Genomic DNA, 20,781 nt, shown 5'->3' with positions numbered 1-20,781 from the left:
GTTGTTATGCAGAAATAATTTTTAAATATGTGTTTTAAATACCTTCTTTACAGAGTGGTTTACGCTCTGCTGCAGCCGGGGCGTCGGGCCATTAAGTCATTAGGTCCCCTGTCTTGGGACGTTGATTCCCATTTATATTCTGAATCTCATTGCAATTGAATCCTGTAAATCTTGTCTGAGTCTGCTTATACATAACTGGATTATTTATTTGATGCAAGCTCGATTTTATGATGTTAGAAAGTGCTGTGGGATCGCTTTGTAAAGAGGGCTGAGCTGCAATGCATTGTTTTGTGGAGGTTGAAGAATATATATATATTATGTTTGCATTCCCCATTGCAATGGCCATGCAAATTTAAACACAATATGGATGGACACAGATTTGTTGTTACTATTCAAAGCTCTCCATAGTAGACAGTATTTATGTGCTATTTACTTTAAACTAAACAAGACCGATTGAAAACGAGGAGGAATGTTGGCATGATGTTCATATTAAGAGTCATACAGTCCTTCACCCTCCTGTTGAAAGGGAGCTCTTGAGCTCTGAAGTGTCTCTCTGAACTTCAACAATGTGCCCACAAGAGGGCCCCAGGTGTACTTGTTTAAATTATGACATTATTTAAGGAATTATTCAAGCTTTGAAAATGTCAAGTGTGCAATACTGCAGAACAGATTAGCATTTTTCTAACTGATCTCGAATCTCCTAACCTGTGTTCTTGTTAACCCCAGTGAGTTCTTGTGAGAACATGTTAAATCTGTTTACACCTTAAACCAGTGAGGGGTCTGTCTGAAAGCGTGTTATTGGGAAGACTACAGTCCCTGGTGTGTTCCACTGTCAAATAAATGTAAAACTGTTTTTATTTCATCAGGTTACAGAGCTGGAGTGCATGAGTGGCCAGGCCAACGTAATAAAATCTCACAAGACAGAGCTGAATCAAACCATAGAAGAGCTGGAGTCCACTTTGAAAGCAAAAGAAGAGGTAATGTACTGTACATTCCACCTTTGCCATCTGAAGTGTGTTGCATTACGTCACTTTGTTGATGGACCAGACACTGATTGAGTGTGTGTTTCTGCATGAAGAGGGATGAGAATTATTTTAAGTTCTTGCCGTTAGCATATATTTAATTATATGTATAAGGATCAAAATGCTAATGTCTTAAAGAATATATATGCATACACTCAAATTATTAAATGACTACCATGGGTACCTATATAGAAAAACATCTAATCTCAATTTGGAATAGCTAACAAATAGCTAGTCGGCCCCCCTCCTGAGCCATGAAAAGGTTCAGAGCACGTCTCCCTCTCCAGCACAACGCCAGTGCTTCCTCTCCCACTGCACTGTGTTCCAGTTTATAGAACAGCTCTCTCAGAAATGGTTTTATTTGATGTTATTTGTATTATTATTATGATTTCTCTTTGCACTTGCAGGAAATAGAGAGGTTGAAAGAAGAGGTGGACAACGCCCATCAGCTACAGGCTCAAAGAGACTCACTCACCCAGAAGCTCCTGGTAGGTTGCGACTCCAGCCTGAGGTTTTCCTGCCCGGTGTATTGGGGGTCAGGGTGTCTGAGCACATTATGGTGACGTCCTCCCTCTCTTCTCTGAGCTTGGGAGAGCGTTCGAGCCCCGCCACGTCAGGGGACCGGACCCTTGGCCTGGCAGGTTTGTCGTTCAAACATAGTCTGTTTGGGCTAGACCAGATTGAAACTTGACATCCCACCTCCCTGCAAAGTGAAAAGCACAAACCTGTGCCCTATCAGGTTTCTGCTGTATATAAATCAAAAGGCAATAGGTTTGTACCTTGCGATGCCTGGTGGGGGGGGTTGCTTTAGGCCTGTGTCAGAGCTGACTGAGCATTGCCAGCCGTGGGCCCAGGACTAACAGAGCTGCAGTCAGTGGGATTTCAGTAGCTCCACAGGGAGTGAATGCTCTACTTTACCTGGCGGCTGTTCTTAGCGAGGGCTGCGTCAGTCCCCACCGCCGAGCGCGTGCGGTTTCCTGCTAGGGACGCGCAGCGCTGGGGGGGCAGCTGGCGGGAAGCTCACTCTTGGCAGGACGAGTGGTAGCTGGGTGAGTCGAGTGGATTAACAATTGGGGATTACAATCTGGGAAGGTGTGAATGGGAACAAACATTGTGGGTGATGAATGAATCCCCCACCCCCACAAGAAAAAATACAAATAAACGACACGGTGCTTGTTTCTTCCGCGCAGGAAACCGAGACGAGGAACAAAGACCTGGAGCTGCAGCTGAACGAGCTGGAGCAGCGCCTGGAGAGCAGTCAGCTGGAGCAGGAGGCCTTCCGCAAGAACCTAAAGACACTGCTGGAGATCTTAGACGGCAAGATCTTCGAGCTGACCGAGCTGCGCGACAACCTGGCCAAGCTGATCGAGTGCAGCTAGACGGAGCCCCCCTCGTGCCTCGTCGCACAGTGACCGCCTCTCAACGCGAACGCAGTGCCGAAAAAACACTGAAAACTATCTAAGGGTGCCCGTGGGAGTCCAGCCTACCTTCCTTTGTTCTTTGTTCAACTGGAAGATAAAGCTTATTAATTTTCAACATATAATACATGGCAACCAATAGCATTCCATCTTTCTGAAAAAAACAAAACACAGAACAGTAATGGTCTGCTTTTTTCCCTTCCGTTTCTATACCCGATGGTATATATTTGTGCATTGTGCTCCGCCTCGTCAAAGGGCACTTATAATTTATTATTACTGCTACTCAGTCTTATTTAATCTTATCGTTGTTTCTACATGACAGTTGACACCAAGCAAGGGAAGGCAGCGGACAACGCAAACTGAGACTGTCTTTGCGGTTTCCTCTCAGAAGCCTCGTCTTTAAGGTTCAAAGTATGCATTGCTGGCTTTCTGATGGAATATCGATGAAGGCTGTGATACCGTCTTTTTAAGCAGGGTTATTTCCACTCACTTTGGGAATCCAGCATTTCCACAGCCATAGACCACAGCCCCAGTGACCTTCTCCCCTCTCTGACATGAAACTGCCTCACTCCTTCTCCTCTAGACTTCACAGGAGAGTCGTAGATTAAAAAAAAAAAAAAATCTGAAAGGGTTATGTGACTTTAAACCAGGGCCAGGCATAAGCAGAGCCCTGTATACCATGAGCAATACAAGAGGGAGCCTCGGGACAGCAATGCAGTCCCACAATCAGGTATCTGTTCCTCTCCTGTCTGGTGTGTGAGTGCGAGTCGTGGCCTGCGCTCAGTGGGGGGGTCACTCGACACTGACACACAGAGGGTCTTATCTGCTCAGTCAGTTTGGTCAGCAGTGACTACAAAGCAGCGGTCTTTTATTTCTTTTTACGTTCTTTTCTTTCTTTTTTTTAATAAAACAAAAACTTTATACTTTATGGTAAAATGTTATTGTACAAGACTGTTTGGTTAAATCTGAAATGGGTAACTTTTTTGATTTTTTTTGAAGTGCAATGGTAGACTTGACTCCCTTAATTTTCTGATTAATTTCATTAATATTATAATCATTATTATTAATATTATAATTTTTTGTAACTCATGAAAAGAGGAGAAATCTATTTAGACCTCAAAGGACTTTGCTTTTGTTCTTTTTTAACGTATGGTACTTGGGTATTATGATTGTATTTATAGGTGTGAAAAACTGGCAATATTTTTGAACTACTTAAATAATATATAGAAGAAAAGGCAAACAAAAACAGCAGCTTGTGCTGGTTTGAAATGAAAGACTTTGAAACGGTGTGATGCAATTTACAATTCAGAAAACAAATCTGCCAAATAAGTTTTCCTGTATAGTATATTTATTTGACGAGGTCTTTGGTATAACAAGGCATCATGGGCAGCTTGCTAAGGTACTGTTTGTTGGGTTTATTATTGCCAAAAATCTGTGATAATGTAAATTATATATACACACACATTTATATATATATATATATATATATATATATATATATATATATAAAATATAAAAATGGAGACCTCTATTTAAGGGCTTGTAGTTGGATTTGTTAATTTTGAGGAAATGTAGAAGGCAATGAGTTTGCTTTCTAACACACATTAATCTAAATCTTTGAAAGGGATTTTTGTTTAAGAAATATCTTTAAATGTTGATATACTTATGCTTAGGACACAATTGTCATTTAAAGTTTGTAGTAAAGATGGGTCAATATCCCTGCTGTAGTTTTCACCCCCATTAGCTGTTAGCTCATAGAGCTTTTCTACAGTTCATTACCTGACCCAGGTGTGGAGAGGTGCACCCTGGGGGCTTTATTTTGCGTCCGCCCTCAGAGGAATGTGTCCCCCGTGTTGGACAAGAGCATCCCTGGAGCCTGGAGCAGCTTCTGGTCTCACTCCACCGGAGACGGGAAGTCATAACTTTGTGTTCAAATAATTCAATTAATACAAGGGAGTCCTGTGAAATGAAGAAAACAGGTTTTATTTTGAAATACAGTGACAATATTCTAAACAACGTGTGTTGCGTTTTGATTCTCGGTGGGGACACTCGGGGTGGATAATTTTTTCCTCAAACGTGTAAATCACACAGGTGCAACACGGAGGTCTGGCCCCCTGAAGGACAGGGAACCTAGAATACGAACACACAGACGGCCAAGCCATTTCAAATAAATATTGTTTATTGAATAAACCCAGTGAATAATGATGTCAGCACCAAAACTGTGAATACGATATTACATCACATGTACAGAAAGAAAGAGGTCATTTCAGTACTTGGTATACAAGGTTTTATTAATCTTGGGGGGGGGGACAAATGCAGTTTTGAAAATACAAAGCAGTAATCAGGTATACAATAGTAAGAATAAAGAACAGGCAGAGAAAAGGCATAAAACAGTTAAAGCAATTATTTTACAATTTAATGATATTTCTATATAAATGGTTGATTCTTTTTTAAAAATTATTTTTTTACTTAATAAATACATGATCTGTTACTTTTAGGCAATCGCTCAATGCACTGCGAAGGTTCGACGCTAATCCTTTACAATACAATGTACATTAAATAGAATGTTTTTTTTTTCATTTTTGATTAAAACGTCTCTATTTCTAATATAATATTGCACGTATCTACTGACTGGCTACTCGTATACTAATGAGGTTGATCAGGATGTGCCCAGGTAAGCCAGATATTTAAGGTCACACAATTAAATGGTTCAGGTAATATTCTGTAGTGTTGGCCAAAAAGAACAGAGAAAGAAATGAACAAAAGAACAAAGAACAAAATACAGACAAAAAAAGACATATAAAGGTTACACACTGAACAGGGTTTTAAAACAGAAATGAGGAAAGGAGTTTAAATAAACCTAACTACAGTACATGTTTATAAATCAATCAACGAGACTTTCCACGGTAGGATATACAGTATATAGATGTAAATTAGTACTGAAGAGAGGTCAACAACTGTGCTACGCTGTACCATGGAAGAACATTGTGCAATAAGTGACATTATTCAGTTTCATTACTTGTTAATCTAACTTCAACATGCTGTAATCAGCAATCAGCAAAAACACTGCCAGTCCGTATGTGCATGCATACACTGCTGTTATTGTATACCGTAATATGCACTTGTCATTACTGTAAAAAACAAACAACAAAAACAAACTTAAATGTGGCAAACAATCTTTTTTTTTTCCCCGAACTGGCCAAACAAGGTCACTAAATGTCAATTCATAACAGCAGTAAACGTTACATCTGCTTTTCCTCACACTTCATTACACTTCTTGCTATAGTCAGTGCAACTTTAACTTCACACTTCATAGTAATAACTTGTTATATTTCAGAAAGTAAGATAATATTCAAACCAAATTCCAAAACACACAGACAAACTATGGGATAAAAACAACAAACAACAACAACCAAAAACAAAACAACAACAACATGATTCTGTTTGTCAAACTGAAGGAAAAGGGGGAAATACGCTGAGCTGGCCGAAATCAGCCCGCCTGGATGGAGCCGCGACACTGAAGAGGATGACCATGAGGGTTTACAGGGGTTCGGGTCACCACACGCCGCAGGCCGGGGCGCTGGATGGCGCTCGGACACAGGGATGCAGCCACAGGCAACTGGCTTTGAAGATAACACCGGTGAGGGAAACGGACTCCTTCGGCAGCAGAGTTCACTTCCACACTCCCGCAGCCACTCCCTTCAAATACTGTGACACGCTGCATCAAGCCAAGCTCTGTAGCAGCACTGCAGAGAATGGGTGACTTTCTCACCACGCGCATCGAGCAGAAGCCCTGCATAGTTACACTGGAAGCCAATCCCATTGAGTTTCATCACACAATGATAAAAACAGGCCGGTGCACAGCTGCACACACCTGCGCTGAGCTCACAGCACACCAGCTCGAGCTAAGAGTCCTGGGTGACACGGCCTGTGCAGGACACAGGCGTACTCTGTGCCCAGTGTGACGGGCATTCAATTGCTATTGCCCATAATGAAGCGAATGACAGTGAAGACTATGCCCCATTGTCAGCACAGCTGGCGTTCGGTTTATCCAGAGTCAGACGGACAGGAACTCTGCAGAGCTTTCATTAAATGGACTTTCTTCACTTTTAAAGCAAGGCAGGTACAGGACAAGGTTTAGGAATGCAGTTTAAAACAATGAACTTAAATGGCCAGTGCATTTGATCCCATAACTTCAAAATCCTAATTTTAGATTATATATTATATTGACACACACATATAAATGTATAAATACCTGCTTGGAACAATACTGCAGAATTATGGCTGTGGATGACACGGAAAATAGAGACAAATTCACAACTGAGTGAATTCTCATCAGTTAACTGTAGAATAACAGCTGTGAATGGTGTTTTTTCTAAAATAAACTCAAAGCAACACGAATACTGCAGCACTGAGAGAAGTTTGTTAAGAGCTGGAAACAGGGGGATGCAGTCTCTGATAAAGGCAGCCCTTCTCCTCACTCCCAGCCCACACAACGGCTAATGGAAAAACATCAAACTGCATTACGAATGAAAAAACAGGCAGCTAAAAATAAGAGCTAATACAGTCTCCGTAGCAGCCCCCCCCGCTGGCCTCGCGAGAGAGAGCTGCCCACGCACCAGTCGGGTGCTCTTCACCGCTTCTCTCAAACGCCTGCTGAATTATTAATATCCGTGACGTTAAAATAACTGGGGCATTGTGATGTCATTAGCCACTAAACCACAAATGGACTCCTTCTGTGGTCGGCCCACCGCTGCCTCTCCAGACAGATGTGCCTTCGCAGAGAGAGGACACCCGCACTGGAGAGACCCCAGGCCGGTTACAGCAGCCTGTCTGCACGGACGCAGGATTGCAAAACAAACATCTGTTCTGCTTACCCAGTGGAAGCTGCTTCTGCTTTTCCTTTGTAATGCCGGGTCAAAGAGGCGGTTCAGAATTGAAGTGACCCGCCACGGCCTGCTGGGGCCCAGATCAGTCACGTCATAATACCAACCGACACACAGACATTATCCCAACACAACAGATGCAGTGCCTCTACGTTTTAAATTATGACACAGAAAAAAGGTGAAAATCATGAAATCACAAATAAAAATGATTAAAAAAAATAAATCAACACAGCAAAATATTCTATATCTGTGAAATCAACACACTAAACAAAGAAAAACATACTTGGTTAATAAATATTGCTATCCTCACTACACTAAAGAAAAGAGCTGCAATTCAAACCCCTGCTTCCCTGGCCTGGTACCTGCAGGTCATCAGATGTCAACACCAGGCTGTGGAACTGAAGACAGCACATCAAACTAATACAGAGAAAGATGGGCCTCTCAGACTCTTGTATTCCCCATTCAATCTCATTAAGATGTTATGCTATGATATTATTATTATTATTATCAAAACAAAAACATAATGTACTGCTAAATGTGTGGGGAGGAACAGTATTTCACCACACTGGGTTTTAATGAGAAATGGCCTATCATAAGACAACCAAATCACCATTATTGAATTGACTACAGAATTCAAGCGCTCCTGAAGGGACACTAGAGACAGTGGCCCCTGGCTTTACTCTGCTAGTAGAAAAAGTGGCTGATGACATTGGCCCAAGTAGAAGGGTATCTTAAAGCTTACTTAAAAAAACAAAAACTACTATGGCATCTGCAAGGGTGAGTTCTCCATAGTTGTATTTATTCATATATACACACACACACACACACACACACACACACACACGCATCAGATAGCCTGTATATTTTTAAGAACGTAATCAGGGGGGTCCTCCAAAAGATTACATCACAAGATTAATTTGCGCTGCAGCGGCTTGGTAAAGCGGTCTCCAGTGAGGATTAGCCGGGTTCAAAATATACCCATCTGCCTTACTGTTTTACAGAGGGGGTAATTCCCTGCAGCTTTTGATTAATCGTTTCCAAGCATGCTGGCCCTGACACCAAACCCACACTACCCGAATCACAGACACCGACATGGAAACTAAACCAAACAGGGTCTGCAGGTTTTCTCTGGTTCTCACTACAGATTGCTGGGATGGCCTTCAGTAGCCTGTATTTCTATCCTACTTTTGGAAGCAGAGAAAAGCACAGATACAGAGGGAAGCAAGATGTCCGGACCAAGCGCTTTTGTCTTTTAAAAAGAACGTCATCAGACGCAGAACGGAGGGAGATGAGGAGCTTTGGCAAACAGGCCCCAGAGAAACGGCCTTTAGAGGGCCCTGCCTCTCCTCCGGATCAAACCGCCAGCGGCCAGACCGGCCGGGAGAGAGCAGTGTTAAACAGCATCTGGCTGCTCGACTGTGCTGAGGGGATGTCAGCTGTGCCTACGTGTGCTTGATTATCAGATGGGCATCTGCCAAAAAACAGGCCACTTTCTGCTTCCCGGTTATGTAATAATTTTAACCTCTAACCCTCAATTCTCAGGTTGAACAAAGAAAATGAGCACTGAGCAGCTGATGAAGATAATGCCATTGTCAGGGTATTCTAGCTCAGATCACGCCTCCCGCCTTCAAAAGCATGGAAAGGGACTGTCTGATGAATGAGATAAATACATGCAAAACAGGGAAACTACTGTGGGAACAAAAGAGGAAATGATGTGGGAAAGCAAATTGTTTGTTCATCCACTCATTTCTGTCACTTGCATGTAACTGTAAAAAAGTATTATGTACCTATACATATACATAAACAATGGGCACATAAAGAAATTTTAAGCATATCCCAGGATGCTACTGAGCACACCTGAACACAAGTTCTAAGGCAGACAAAATCAGTTGTGAATCTTGACCTGCTCTGAGAGTGGCCCTGCTTTGCTGTACAGCGCATTGCAGCTGCAGACATTTCGGCACAAAAAGGCTGTGGCCTAACTTGGTCGATGTTGCAAGTCAAAGGGTTTGAGGACCCCAGAACTGAAACAGTGAGGTTTGTTCGTACAGTGCTGGTCTGAAGGGGCCGTCTCTGGGTCTGTTCTTTGTCCAGTGCAGCAGCTGTCACGTTTGAGCTGCTCCACACAAGAACAGGCAGCTGGCCCTGACTGCGTACAGCCCTGAATAATCAAGACTAATCCATAAACAAAAAAGACAAGTTACAAAATCACTCTCGAAGAATTTCTTAAATAATGAATAGCACTGAGAAGCTGATCGCTTCAAAACAAACAAACAAAAAGCCAGTCTTTGTCATTACCCCCACCCCCACTTTAAGGCAGCTTCACTAACACAGTCCCAAGGGCTAACCGTATACTACAGTATACTACAGGAAAAACAGCAGCCTCTGGCCTGAAGATCAGAGGCTCTTCAGTATGTTTCACAGGATCGATTCCACCCGTGTTGTCCTTGAAGGGCTGGCTGTGGCCCCAGTGCTACAGACGCACCAACCAATTCATTTCAGCGGCCTGCCCCTCAGCCAGGTCAGTTTACACCCTTTCCAGTTCCCAGCATGCTCAAGACAAGCGTCTGACTCATGACAAGCCAGACTGTAAAACCTGTACAGAACTAGTGAAATACAATAAGCAAGTATTGTATTACACTCTTAAGACCGCATACATAAACACGCCTCTCTTTTGTAACTCTTTTCTTTTTTTACATTCAGGGGAATAACCAAAAGGAAACTACTGAGAAGACACCAGGCAAGCTCACGGTTCTCTCTCTGTAGCCGAATAAACTTTGGTTCCTAACCTCGTTTTTCACATGCTGTAAAAAGGACAGACCAACCTGCCACAGGGCCAGTCCAAGTCCCAAGTCACACACGTAACAACCACAGAATTAACAATAATCCTCATTTAAAGGAGCTATGGGATCCAAACACCCAGGAAAGCAGTGTGAATATTTTAAAAGTACTGTGCACTCGGCACTGGAATGGATAATTGAATGGCAGCAGACTGAAGAGCCACTGATGGCATCTCACACATGCATGTCACGCTCGGCAGCTGTGGAATGCCAAACAAGATACAATTAAAACAAACAACCATATTCCTTCATTAGGACCCTTTGTTTCTATGGTACATAAATGAAAAGACAGGCTCTTTCAATGAACAGGTGCATCCTACAATGCATCTGAGAGGTACCTAGAGTGCACTGCAAAACAGAATATATTGGTAACTCTGAATTTAATATGTTTTAGTCTGCTTCCAAAACCACATATAGAAACACAAATCAATATATAGGGATCAAATTAAATTGATTAATGGAATGATATTGAGCAGAAAGTGATGAGGAGCATACTCTCTTTCTACAGGAGGAAAGAAGATTAAACAGAATGAACCAAAGTGCAAAGTGGATCACCTTATTAAAGCCATTCTGTACATTATACTGTAATGTTATCAAACTTGACCAGATTTCCCTCCATAGTCAGAGAACACGTGCCGGTAACCTCCGCAGGTTTCATGAAGGATATCGATTCCAGCAAGCGGCTCGGTCTCCACAGCGCAGGGCAGGAGTGAAAGGGTGATTCAGCCCCGGCAGCTGCAGCATTTGAGCCAATTTGCAGTGTTGATCAAAATCAATCCAGCCTTGTTTTTCAAGGAGAGTTTACAGACACAGCCATCCTGGGTGCCGTGAGGCAGCGCGATTTAATCCTAAATCAGGGGCAATGAAACGGAAAGCCAGGTTAGGATTCAGCGACAGTGAAGTCCATCTTAGATCCATTCATAGCACAGTGAACAACTTCCAAGGGCTTATGAGTATTTCTGCAATGGGAAGAGGTTATTCCTTTGCAATAGAGGTCAGGTCCCAGGCCCCAGGCCCCGTACAGCAGACGCCATAACGTCTAAACTGATTGGAAGGGCATGCTCGGGCAAACAGCCTTGGTCTGTGATTGTACCCATGCAATAAAAAATAAATAAAAAGATCAATAAAATCCACATGGAAAGTATGTCAAAGTTGGTCTATTCCCTATTGCAGATGCTATTACCTGCATTTACACAGAGCCTATTACTTATTATACAAGACCCTGCATTTCTTAACAAAATACCTTATTTATAAGCTGAAGAGAATAGAAAGCCAGGCCTAGAAACAGCACTCTTCTGATGCATGCAGTTGCCCTTCGATCTATATCATCGCGATCTGTACTGCAGGTTGCTTCTGGTACAAACAAACAAACTCGTCATGTATTTTAAGCAGGACTGGATTTCAGGAGGTGTTTAAAGGAGCAAACCCAACTGCTTCAACCTCCTCTTTACCTTAGGTACAACAACAAAATTAAAGAGAGAAAAGTGAATGAAAAAAGACACGTAAAAAAAAGTGAATACAATATATGGAAAACCCAACTTCTTTTCACCACACAGATCGACGCTTCATTCTTACTTTACTGTCATTCAGAGCAAAGCTTTTAAAATATGGTGTTTTTTCTACACAAAACAAAATGAAACAAAAACACACAAAAAAAGCTTTGGGTACTTCGAGAAGAAGAAAGTCCTGAACAGACATTCAAAATCTGATCGTTGATGAAAGCGCAAGGGGTTAGAAGTGGCGCTAAGCCGCTAACAAATCAAGACAGCGAGAGGTGGGGAAGTCAGGCATGGCGTCTTATAATGTGCACCTGAGCCAGTTTCTAATTGTGCTAACCTTGCTTGTGCTTCTGACCCACCCCCACAGTGCCACTGGCCAACAGCAGAGCTCCACATGCTCAGATAGACCTCTAGAGAAACATCATATCCCTGATTAGAATCGTCTTCGGTGTAAATCAAACGTAGCAAAGTACATACAGAACACACGCGTGACCAGAACACGGTGAAAAGGGTTACGGCCTGTCTGATCGGGACGTGAACCTGAACGGATAGGAGGCGTTATAAAAGTTGGGCTTCGGGGAAAAATAATTTCGTCACAGGAATAATAAAATAAAAAACAAAAAACTCAGAAAAAGTAAACAGTAACGAAGCTTGAATCTGAAGCAGAAGTTCAGTCTCGGTGACGGGGCCTTTTATCTGGGAGTGGGTGTGGGTCTGTGGCGAGATCGGACAGGGGAGCCGGGTGGCCTAGCTCTCCCAGTCAGCGCAGGGCAGCCCCTCGTCCTCAGACTCGGACTCGGGCGAGGCCTCCTTGATCCGCCGCAGTGCCTCGTGGATGCTGCGGGTCAGCGGGTCGGTGGAGTCGGGCAGCTCCCCCAGGGAATCCCGCATCTCCTGCCGCTGCACCTTCTTCAGCTTGACGCCCTTGCGGATCTGCGCCAGGATGTTGTTGCTGTCGTCCTCGTCCGGGGAAGGCGGCAGGGCCCGCTGCTCCACTTTGCGCAGGTGGAAGCTGCCGCGTTTCAGGGAGGCCAGCACCTCGTCCATCGGGGAGCTCACTGCGGACACAAGAGCGCAAACACGCTGACACGGGGAGCAAAGCCCAAGGGAGGCTAAACTCATTGCAGACTGATTAAATCAATAAAACAATCAATCAATTAACTTTTATTTGGTGCAGCGCTCTTCAGGATCAGATTGCCACAGAGCGCTGTACGGAAGCACTTATTGTGAGTCCCTGATCAATTTTCAAATGTTAACAGCCTCCATGAAGTTAGGCTCGTCCTCAGCAGTACTGAACGTACAGAGAATATAAACACAGCTACACATCTTGGCATATCGATGGCTATGAAAATACACGGGCGGAGATGCGCTCACCTCTGCGCCTCTGTGAAGCCTCCATAGCCGCCGTCTTCTTCAGCTTCATCCTGGCGCTCACCAGCTGGCTGCTGTCGAAGAACTGGGGGGCGCCGGGACCTTTAGCGCCATCTTTCAGCTCCACTCTGGGCTGCCGATCAGGGCTTCCATCCTGGGCCTCGCCATCGGACTGGAGCTCCTCGCTGGGCAGGGGAGGGGGCGGGGGAGGTGGAGGGGGCGGGGGAGGTGGTGGTGGGGCTGTAAGTGCAAAGAGATCTCTTTCTGTAGGTAGGGATAGTGGGGGAGAAGCAGCTGAGGTGGGTGGGAAGGCGGTGCCCCCTGGAGGTAACGAAACAGGTTCCGTCTGGCCAGGTGGCACTGCCAGTGGCTGTTCTGAGAGGGCGGAGACCCCAGGCAGCCGGCTCTCCTCAGTCTGCACGCTGGCAGCCAGAGACTGCGGCTGGGACGAGCCACCACTTGGAGACCATGTGCTGGTGCTTTTCCTCCTGGTGTAAGCCAGCCGCAGTCTGGTGGACTTCAGGATTACCTGGCCAGGGTGCCGCTACAAACCAGCGAAAAGAGGTAAAAAGGAAAGGATGGAATAAATTGCAAAACCTACAGCGGTAACTGCGGGAACAGTGAAACTCGTCTCTAGCATCTATCAAGGCAGGAGAAGTCTCAGCCCCGCACAATCCAGGCAGTATCACTGACCTGTTTGAAACTCCGCAGTCGGTCCAGTGTTTTCTGTCGTTCCTGACTGACCCAAGTGCTCTTTCGCTCCTCTTCCAGCTGCAGCTGCTCTTCCTTCTGGAGAAACAAGTTGACTTCTGGTTAAGCCGAGGGGTGGTGCAACCTTACCGGACAGGCATAGACACTGGGAGCTCAATTTGGCCCCCAAAGTTCAATAGCACTTTTAAAGGATATATGACAGCAGCACTTACAAGAACTAAGAGAGTACAATTGTGAACTAGCTAAATTTAACAAGAGTTGTCATATACTTGTAGCACAGCAGAAATAGTCCAAAAGTACAAGCTTCTGAACTGAAAATGTGTTTGTACCAGTTAGTCATACACTCCACAGTGAGTCTGCCTTCTATGTCTAGTAAGGGACAGACTTAAAAAAAAAAAATCTCCAAAGAAGCCATTTCAAAACAGTTCTGTTTTCTTTGTTTTTAGTCATTTTGTAGCCATCATGAAACCTTGTAAAATAAAATTCCAAAATTGGAATTGGTATGCCTTAGATACAGTGATGTCAACAGGAAGTATAAAAAGACCTCCAACTTTGAGTTCATTTCAGTTTGATGGATTTTAGCAAATCAACATACAATGACCAAATCACTTTCAGAGCATTAAAACCCTCCTGAAAGAAGCCTGTCCCATAAGTATCTGTATATAATGTATTGACTTGAGTTTATTTCTGGAGATAGCACACCAGAATGCTCATATGCAAATTTGATGATAAAATTTAGATTTGTTTTTTTTTAATTCAGATTTTATGGGGGGAAATGTATTCAAGTTAGATAATCAGATTTGCTCTTAAGCCTCCATTTATGCAGGCTATGGCAGCGTTGGCATCATTTGTCATGTTAAACTCCAGGATACAAGACACTGTCAGGAGACATTCTGAAAGTTAAAAAAGGGAACAGTTAAACATGGTTGATTTCTATGCCAATTAAATCCAACCAAACACACATGGGATTCAAAACTGAACTGACTGCATTAGTCTGTTTTTAAAATGTAAAGCAACAGAGGTCTCATTTAAAAGAGGCTCTTCAATTAATGATAAATGTACCAGTGCTCAAACATACTCAAGGCTCTTTTTGTGGTGGTGTTGTTTTTCTTACTTTTCCTGTACAGTATTATATTAGATCACAAAATGTGGATTCTTTAGTTTTTATTTGTTGTGCAAATGAAATCAACACCATTTAAGCCAGAACGTTGGGACAAGAAAAGCTCAGAATTTAGTCTAATTTCACTGAAGATTTGATGGCATACATTACAGGCATTTGATTACAAAATGCAATTATATTTATTTTATTTAATATTTCTCCCAGGTTGGTCACCTTCATAATATAGATGGAATCAGGGATGGATTCTGGCTCATCCTGGTAACTGGAGGAAATGCAAGTCAACAACTGGAAACAAACTTCCCTGGAATAGAACACAGCTTATAGCTTGGAATACGTTTCACATGAGAAACGCTGCAAAAGCAATAATAATAGTTTCTCTAGTAAATTAAGTTGCTTTGTGTGGAAAGACAACAAAGATAAGGAGACACCAGTGGGGGGCTCAGTTACAAGGGTCCCTCTACGGTTCGCTCACACACCACAGTGGCCACTTGGATCTCTTCTAATTGGCTTCTCAGAGAGCTAAAAATGTCATCACTCCCCAGGGTGTTAACACCATGACACCATAACCACAAGATCACAATTCCTCCATACACAGGGCCAGGGCAGCACAAGTTTGCCTACCAGCTGCAAGGCATGGTCGGATGTGAAGTCCTCCTGGCTGCCTTGACGTTGCTGCATCTTCTCATTGTGATTTACAATACAGATTTCCTGACAAAGAACATGAACCACTGTTAGAGGTACAATCCTTTCTGAAGCCAGACAAAACATACTGCAGATTCATTAGAGCATGAATGTATGAAATTAATTTAAAAATGAATTTTTACAAATCATTTAAATATAAAAGCTTACCAAAACTGAAACAAATTGCCTTGCATGGACAGGTGGCATAGTGGTTTTAGAAAATGAAAGTTCAGTCATTTAAAAACAAAATTATTCAAATACACAAAGGGAAAAGTCACAAATCTAACAAAATGTATGCTCCCTGCAGTCAGACTGACTGCTTCATTGTTATGGTTCTTAAAAAGGAAAAATGTTAAAATGGAACACAATTAATAATAATAAAGATATAATGTAGTTAGAAAAACCTGTCTTTTGTATTGATTTATTTTTCCATCTGAGTTCTGATTGGTGTATTTTCTTAAGATCTGACCTGAATATTTTGGGCACATCTGTGGCTTAAACACAGTGTACTGTAACTTAATACTTCTGTTGACAACAATGCTCTTTTCTTGTTTGTTTGTTTGTTTTGTTTGTGTGTGTTTGTGTGTGTGGGTGTGTTGGCTGTTTAAATACCAGCATATAAATGAACTAGATCCACCCTTGGCTTGAATGAACCTCAGCCTGCAGTCAGCTCCTCCGGTAACCAGTGCCTGTGCAAACTTCTGTGCTGCTTCCTGAAGTTGCATCCTTGTCTGTCCTAAGGGTATCTGGTGTTTGGTATGGGTCCCAGACACGTTACTATGTATGTAAGGAGCTACCATAAGTAATGTGGTTGGATTTGATGTGCTGTACCTTCTTGTTCCTGAGGTAGGCTTTCTTGGCAGATATTCGCCCCCTTCTGGCCTCCAGTTGCCGAATCCTCTGCTGCAGTTTGAGAAAATCCTCTTTCTGGGGATGGACAGAGCCGGCCATGTCCTCGGTGGCCAGCATGGCATCCATACTCTCGTATGTGTCGTAATACACCACCTCATCCTGCCGCTCTGCCACACAGACACACACAACACACCTCAGCGACACGCAGGCAGAGCTGACAGGTGCAGCTGTGCCCGTGTAGCGCGAGGCACCCTGCGGTATTTCACAACAATTCATCCTTTCGTATTTTTCACACAGCAGCACAGTCATTTACAAAATTGCAGCAGCTTCCCTTTTCCCATTCCTGTGGTTTCTGCAGTTTTCTTTCTGTAAATGGGGGCCAGTGACATTTTGGAATTGTGTATTTTACTGCACATTAAAAATTAAAATAAATAAATTTAAAAAAACTGGCAAAAGACAAGCCCTAGATTATCATTCCTTCAAAACCCAGAAATCCCATTGGCCACCACAGAGAAGTTAGAATTGTTGCATTAAGAAAACATTTAAAGACCACGAGTCGAATGGCAGGAATGAACAGGAAATGACTGGCATTTTATTTTCCAGTTAATCCCCCACTAATGCATCTTCATTAGCAGTTAGGAGGAGCCGTTTTTGGCTTCAGTTAGATACTCTGGTGCCTATAACAGCCTTGTTTACTTCAACGTCAATCTTCAATTCAGGACACATTTGGAAAGCTGAGGTGAACCAAATACAACAACAACAAAGCAGAAATGCCCTGATGCCTGCTATACTATTCATGATATGTCATTAAATAAACTGTTAAAGAGGCATTTACAAGTGTTATTCCCGCAAGACATAATCTGCATGGCGCTCCAGCCAATGGAGGAAAAATTAACAGGGGGAGAGGGGAGGGCAGTGCGATTGCTCCTCACCGATCATTTGTCTCTTGATGCTCTCTAGCTGTGCCGTCAGCAGCAGCTCCTCACACTTCAGGATCTCAAACTGGATTTCGTAAAGCTGCAGCTGCAGTTCGTAGTACTCTCCCTCCAGCTGGTCCAGCCGGGCCATGGCTTCCTCGCCCCCCTGCAGGCTCTGCATCTGAGCAAGCAAACACAGACAGAAATAAAGTAAAATGCTCCTCATGTCACTTTAACTCTCCTACACAATTACAGTTATACAGTATCCTTGCACCGAGCTCTGCGATGCATTCCTGACTGTGATTCCATGCTGCCACCTGTGTTCAATTCACATATGTAACTGTCATTATTTCTTTATTCACATTTGTATCCGTAACACATCCGGCCACGTTTCAGAGATATCACTCCACAGAGGTCACTCCCTGTTACGTGACTGAATAAAACAATACAGGGTAAGGCTCAGGTATCCATTCTTATTCATTAACAATACCATATAAGGAACAGTCAGTGTAATAGAGGTTAAAATCAAATCAAAATATTCCTAAATAAAAACACAATACACATACATATCAATAAAAACATGTTTGGAAATAATATTACAATCTCATGTCACATTATAACAAAACAGGAGGTGACAGAAATTGTTACAAATATTGTTCAAATTAAAACAAAATACCTGCAAGTAATTTTTAAGAGAGATTTATAAAAAGTACTAACTGAACATCTACTTCCAGTCAATAGAAGATCCAAGGAAGCCAAATAACTAACAGCAGGGATGCTTTTTTGCCATCAGAGGGACTCATTGCTAAATATAGATTTTTTTACATACTTTAAAAATATTGATCAATATACAGAATTCTTTTAGCACATATGTGTGTTTTCTTTAACCGAAACATGCTCCCACACCAAGTAATTTAATATGTTCTGTATCAGGCACTAATGAAAAACATTTGATCTTCAGCAAATGGCAAACTGGTTCACATTCCTGTAACTCAGAAATTCAGATGCCTCACTACACTGTAAGAGGAAAAGCTGGATCAAAAACTCTACATGAAGTTCTACACTAGAAGACAAAAATATTAAATATATTCAAAATCAAGGGATGATATAAAATCGAATAAACTTGTAATGAGAAGGTATATGACAACTGCCTCATCATACAAATTCTCCTATTCCTGTACTGAACCAACAGGTTGCAGATCCTGGAAATAAGGCTCTTATTCACACTCTTGCCATTGGAGTGGCTGGATTGCAGAAACGACTGGGCATGGAAAGCAAGTAAGCTATCAAAATTAAACCAGAAAACAATAAGAGCTGGCAGTGGGCGAGCAGGGTGAGAGTGGGTACCTCTTCCCTCAGCGCGTGTTTCTTCTGCTCCAGGCAGATTTCCTTCGCCCTCATCAGCTGAAGCGTTTCCTTGGACACAGCATACTGCAACTTCTCCATTCGCTGCACCGCCACCGCCCACGCCGCCTTGCCGAACTTCTTCTGGTCGACACGCATGCGGTCGAACAGCGCTGAGACAGAAGAGCACACGAAAGAGGTCAGGGGCTTCCCGTCTCTGGCACGCACACAGAGGGGCACCTCACCGCCCGGGGCGATGGGGGCGAATGGAGAGGCACAGTTTGCAGTGTCTCTGATACAGCTGGTAGGGCTTTTAAAACAAACATGCAGCAAAAATAATAGAGAGTTTACAGGGACAGAAACTCGCTCGTCTCACATGGGCACACACTGCCGCCTGGTGGCTTTAATGCCTCACTGCACCTGCAGATGTTGCCCAAATGTTGTGCAACACTGTTTGTAGGTTCTGAGGCTTTGGTAACAGCTGGGCATGTGAGGTGTAACCAAAACCAGCACTTTATTGAGACCCTCATAATAATAATAATAATAATAATAATAATAATAATAATAATAATAATAATAGTGATAATAATAATAATAATAATAATAATAATCCATTAGTGACAATAGCACGCAGTGTGACAGCAGAGATAGAGCAGGGAGCACAGCATACGCACTCCCAGGCCTCACCTTTCTGTGCTCGGGCCGTGATTTCAAAGTACTTTACGGTGAAGTCCTGTATGGAGAGCACTGCCATGTGTGCCTTTCTCTGCCAATCAGAATCCTCCTTCTTCAGGCTCTCAATCCTCCTAGGCCCGAGGTAATCATTCTCCATGGAGATCTGAAAAGCAGGACAAAAGTTCATGTACTCTGCTGGCACGGTTAGGTGTGGTCTGTTATGGTTACTGAAGATCTCACAGCAAAATGATGCCAGCTGTGAAAACCATTTTACCTTCAGCAGGTTAATTATAAACAAGCTGCCCACCAGGTCACTGTTCATCCTTATATGTCCAGAGCTTTGCCCTCAGGGACCCAAGGAGCATGCCCTTGGCAATATGTATACTCTGGACACTATGCCATTTATTTATGGTTTAGATTACATAATGTTTGTGGATTAGCAGGGTTCATGTGTAGCCCACCAAAAAGATTCCGTTGTGGCCCTGAATGATACATTAGTGCCGAACACAATACTGGGTTCCTTTTGATCTGTACAGCAGGAACATAAGCTTTCCTAGGCCTCCTTAAATTTAAGTAATTCAGGCACTGGTAAGGTTGCTTCAATCACAGGCATTTAAAAAGCAATTTACAGATAACTTGGGCCATGTACTTTCCTCTAAAGGAAGTATATTAAATACTTTATGAGCAGGAAGCAGTAGGTATCGTGTAATGCAGCAGCCACGAGGTCACTGAACCAATCTTAGTGTACTGTATCCTGACATATTCATTGACATTAATGTCATTAATTAGGCTCTGCCAATCAGTTCTTTCATTAAAGACTCCCAAGGCAAACCAGGAACTGCAGGTGGCCCAGTAGGAGGCATCCTGACCTCATGATTAATACATCTAACATTTCTAAGGGCCTTGATTTCTTTATACCAAGACCAGCCAAGACCAGATGATAAAGATCGTTTACATCACTAGCAAGGCCAACCTGGCTGTAGCCGAGTTTGCAGACTCAAAATGTGAGCTATGCTACAGTGTTGATTATATTAACAGCTTTGTTCATAGTAAAATACATAAAAATAATTAAATGGAACTCTCAAAGGGACATATTCACATAATGCTGATATTAATCAATACATTAATAAAGACAATGGTCTACAATGGTCTGCCACTTCATGTTCTTTATGTATTGTTGGCACTTCGTTTTACTGTGACTTCTCCTATGCCCTCCCTCCCTTTAGCACATACCTGGGATTTAACTTGTCAGCACTGGTTAGCTCATTGTACTATGGTGGATGCTTATTGTATTTTGGATTGATTGTATTACTGCACTCTTGTATTGCTTTAAAATGCTTCTTGTGTAAACTTTAAATCGCCTTGGTTAAGAGACTCATAATACATAATACCAATTGTAGTAGTGGTAGTATTAATAATATGTAGTTGTAGTAGTAGTTGAAGAA

At 42.8% G+C, this 20,781-nt stretch overlaps 2 protein-coding genes across 4 annotated transcripts in view; one reads left to right on the top strand and one right to left on the bottom strand.

Moving 5' to 3' along the window:
• LOC136755417 (homer protein homolog 1) overlaps positions 1-4,696 on the top strand; it is a 66,417-nt gene extending 61,721 nt beyond the window's left edge. For both annotated transcript variants that reach the window (XM_066711983.1, XM_066711984.1), the window contains 3 exons: positions 867-977; positions 1,430-1,510; positions 2,213-4,696. In XM_066711983.1, the coding sequence (XP_066568080.1) occupies positions 867-977; positions 1,430-1,510; positions 2,213-2,401 (381 nt within the window). In that variant the 3' untranslated portion in view covers positions 2,402-4,696. The remainder of the gene's footprint in view (positions 1-866; positions 978-1,429; positions 1,511-2,212) is intronic.
• Positions 4,697-4,710: 14 nt separating this feature from the next.
• jmy (junction mediating and regulatory protein, p53 cofactor) overlaps positions 4,711-20,781 on the bottom strand; it is a 40,044-nt gene continuing 23,973 nt past the window's right edge. Inside the window, exons 3-11 of one of the 2 annotated variants that reach the window (XR_010817675.1) lie at positions 19,349-19,499; positions 18,665-18,834; positions 17,333-17,498; positions 16,380-16,567; positions 15,489-15,575; positions 13,730-13,825; positions 13,040-13,580; positions 11,410-12,723; positions 4,711-11,014 (exon numbers count right to left, since the gene is read on the bottom strand). Coding sequence is in view for 1 of the 2 variants with exons in the window: in XM_066711982.1 (XP_066568079.1) it covers positions 12,413-12,723; positions 13,040-13,580; positions 13,730-13,825; positions 15,489-15,575; positions 16,380-16,567; positions 17,333-17,498; positions 18,665-18,834; positions 19,349-19,499 (1,710 nt within the window). In the remaining variant the exon portion in view is untranslated. Of the gene's footprint in view, positions 12,724-13,039; positions 13,581-13,729; positions 13,826-15,488; positions 15,576-16,379; positions 16,568-17,332; positions 17,499-18,664; positions 18,835-19,348; positions 19,500-20,781 lie in introns of both variants that reach the window. The other variant, XM_066711982.1, reaches the window with a different exon arrangement.

This window comes from Amia ocellicauda, chromosome 8 (assembly GCF_036373705.1).
Source record: "Amia ocellicauda isolate fAmiCal2 chromosome 8, fAmiCal2.hap1, whole genome shotgun sequence".
Lineage (NCBI taxonomy): Eukaryota > Metazoa > Chordata > Actinopteri > Amiiformes > Amiidae > Amia > Amia ocellicauda.
This window is presented reverse-complemented; position numbering and strand designations above follow the sequence as displayed.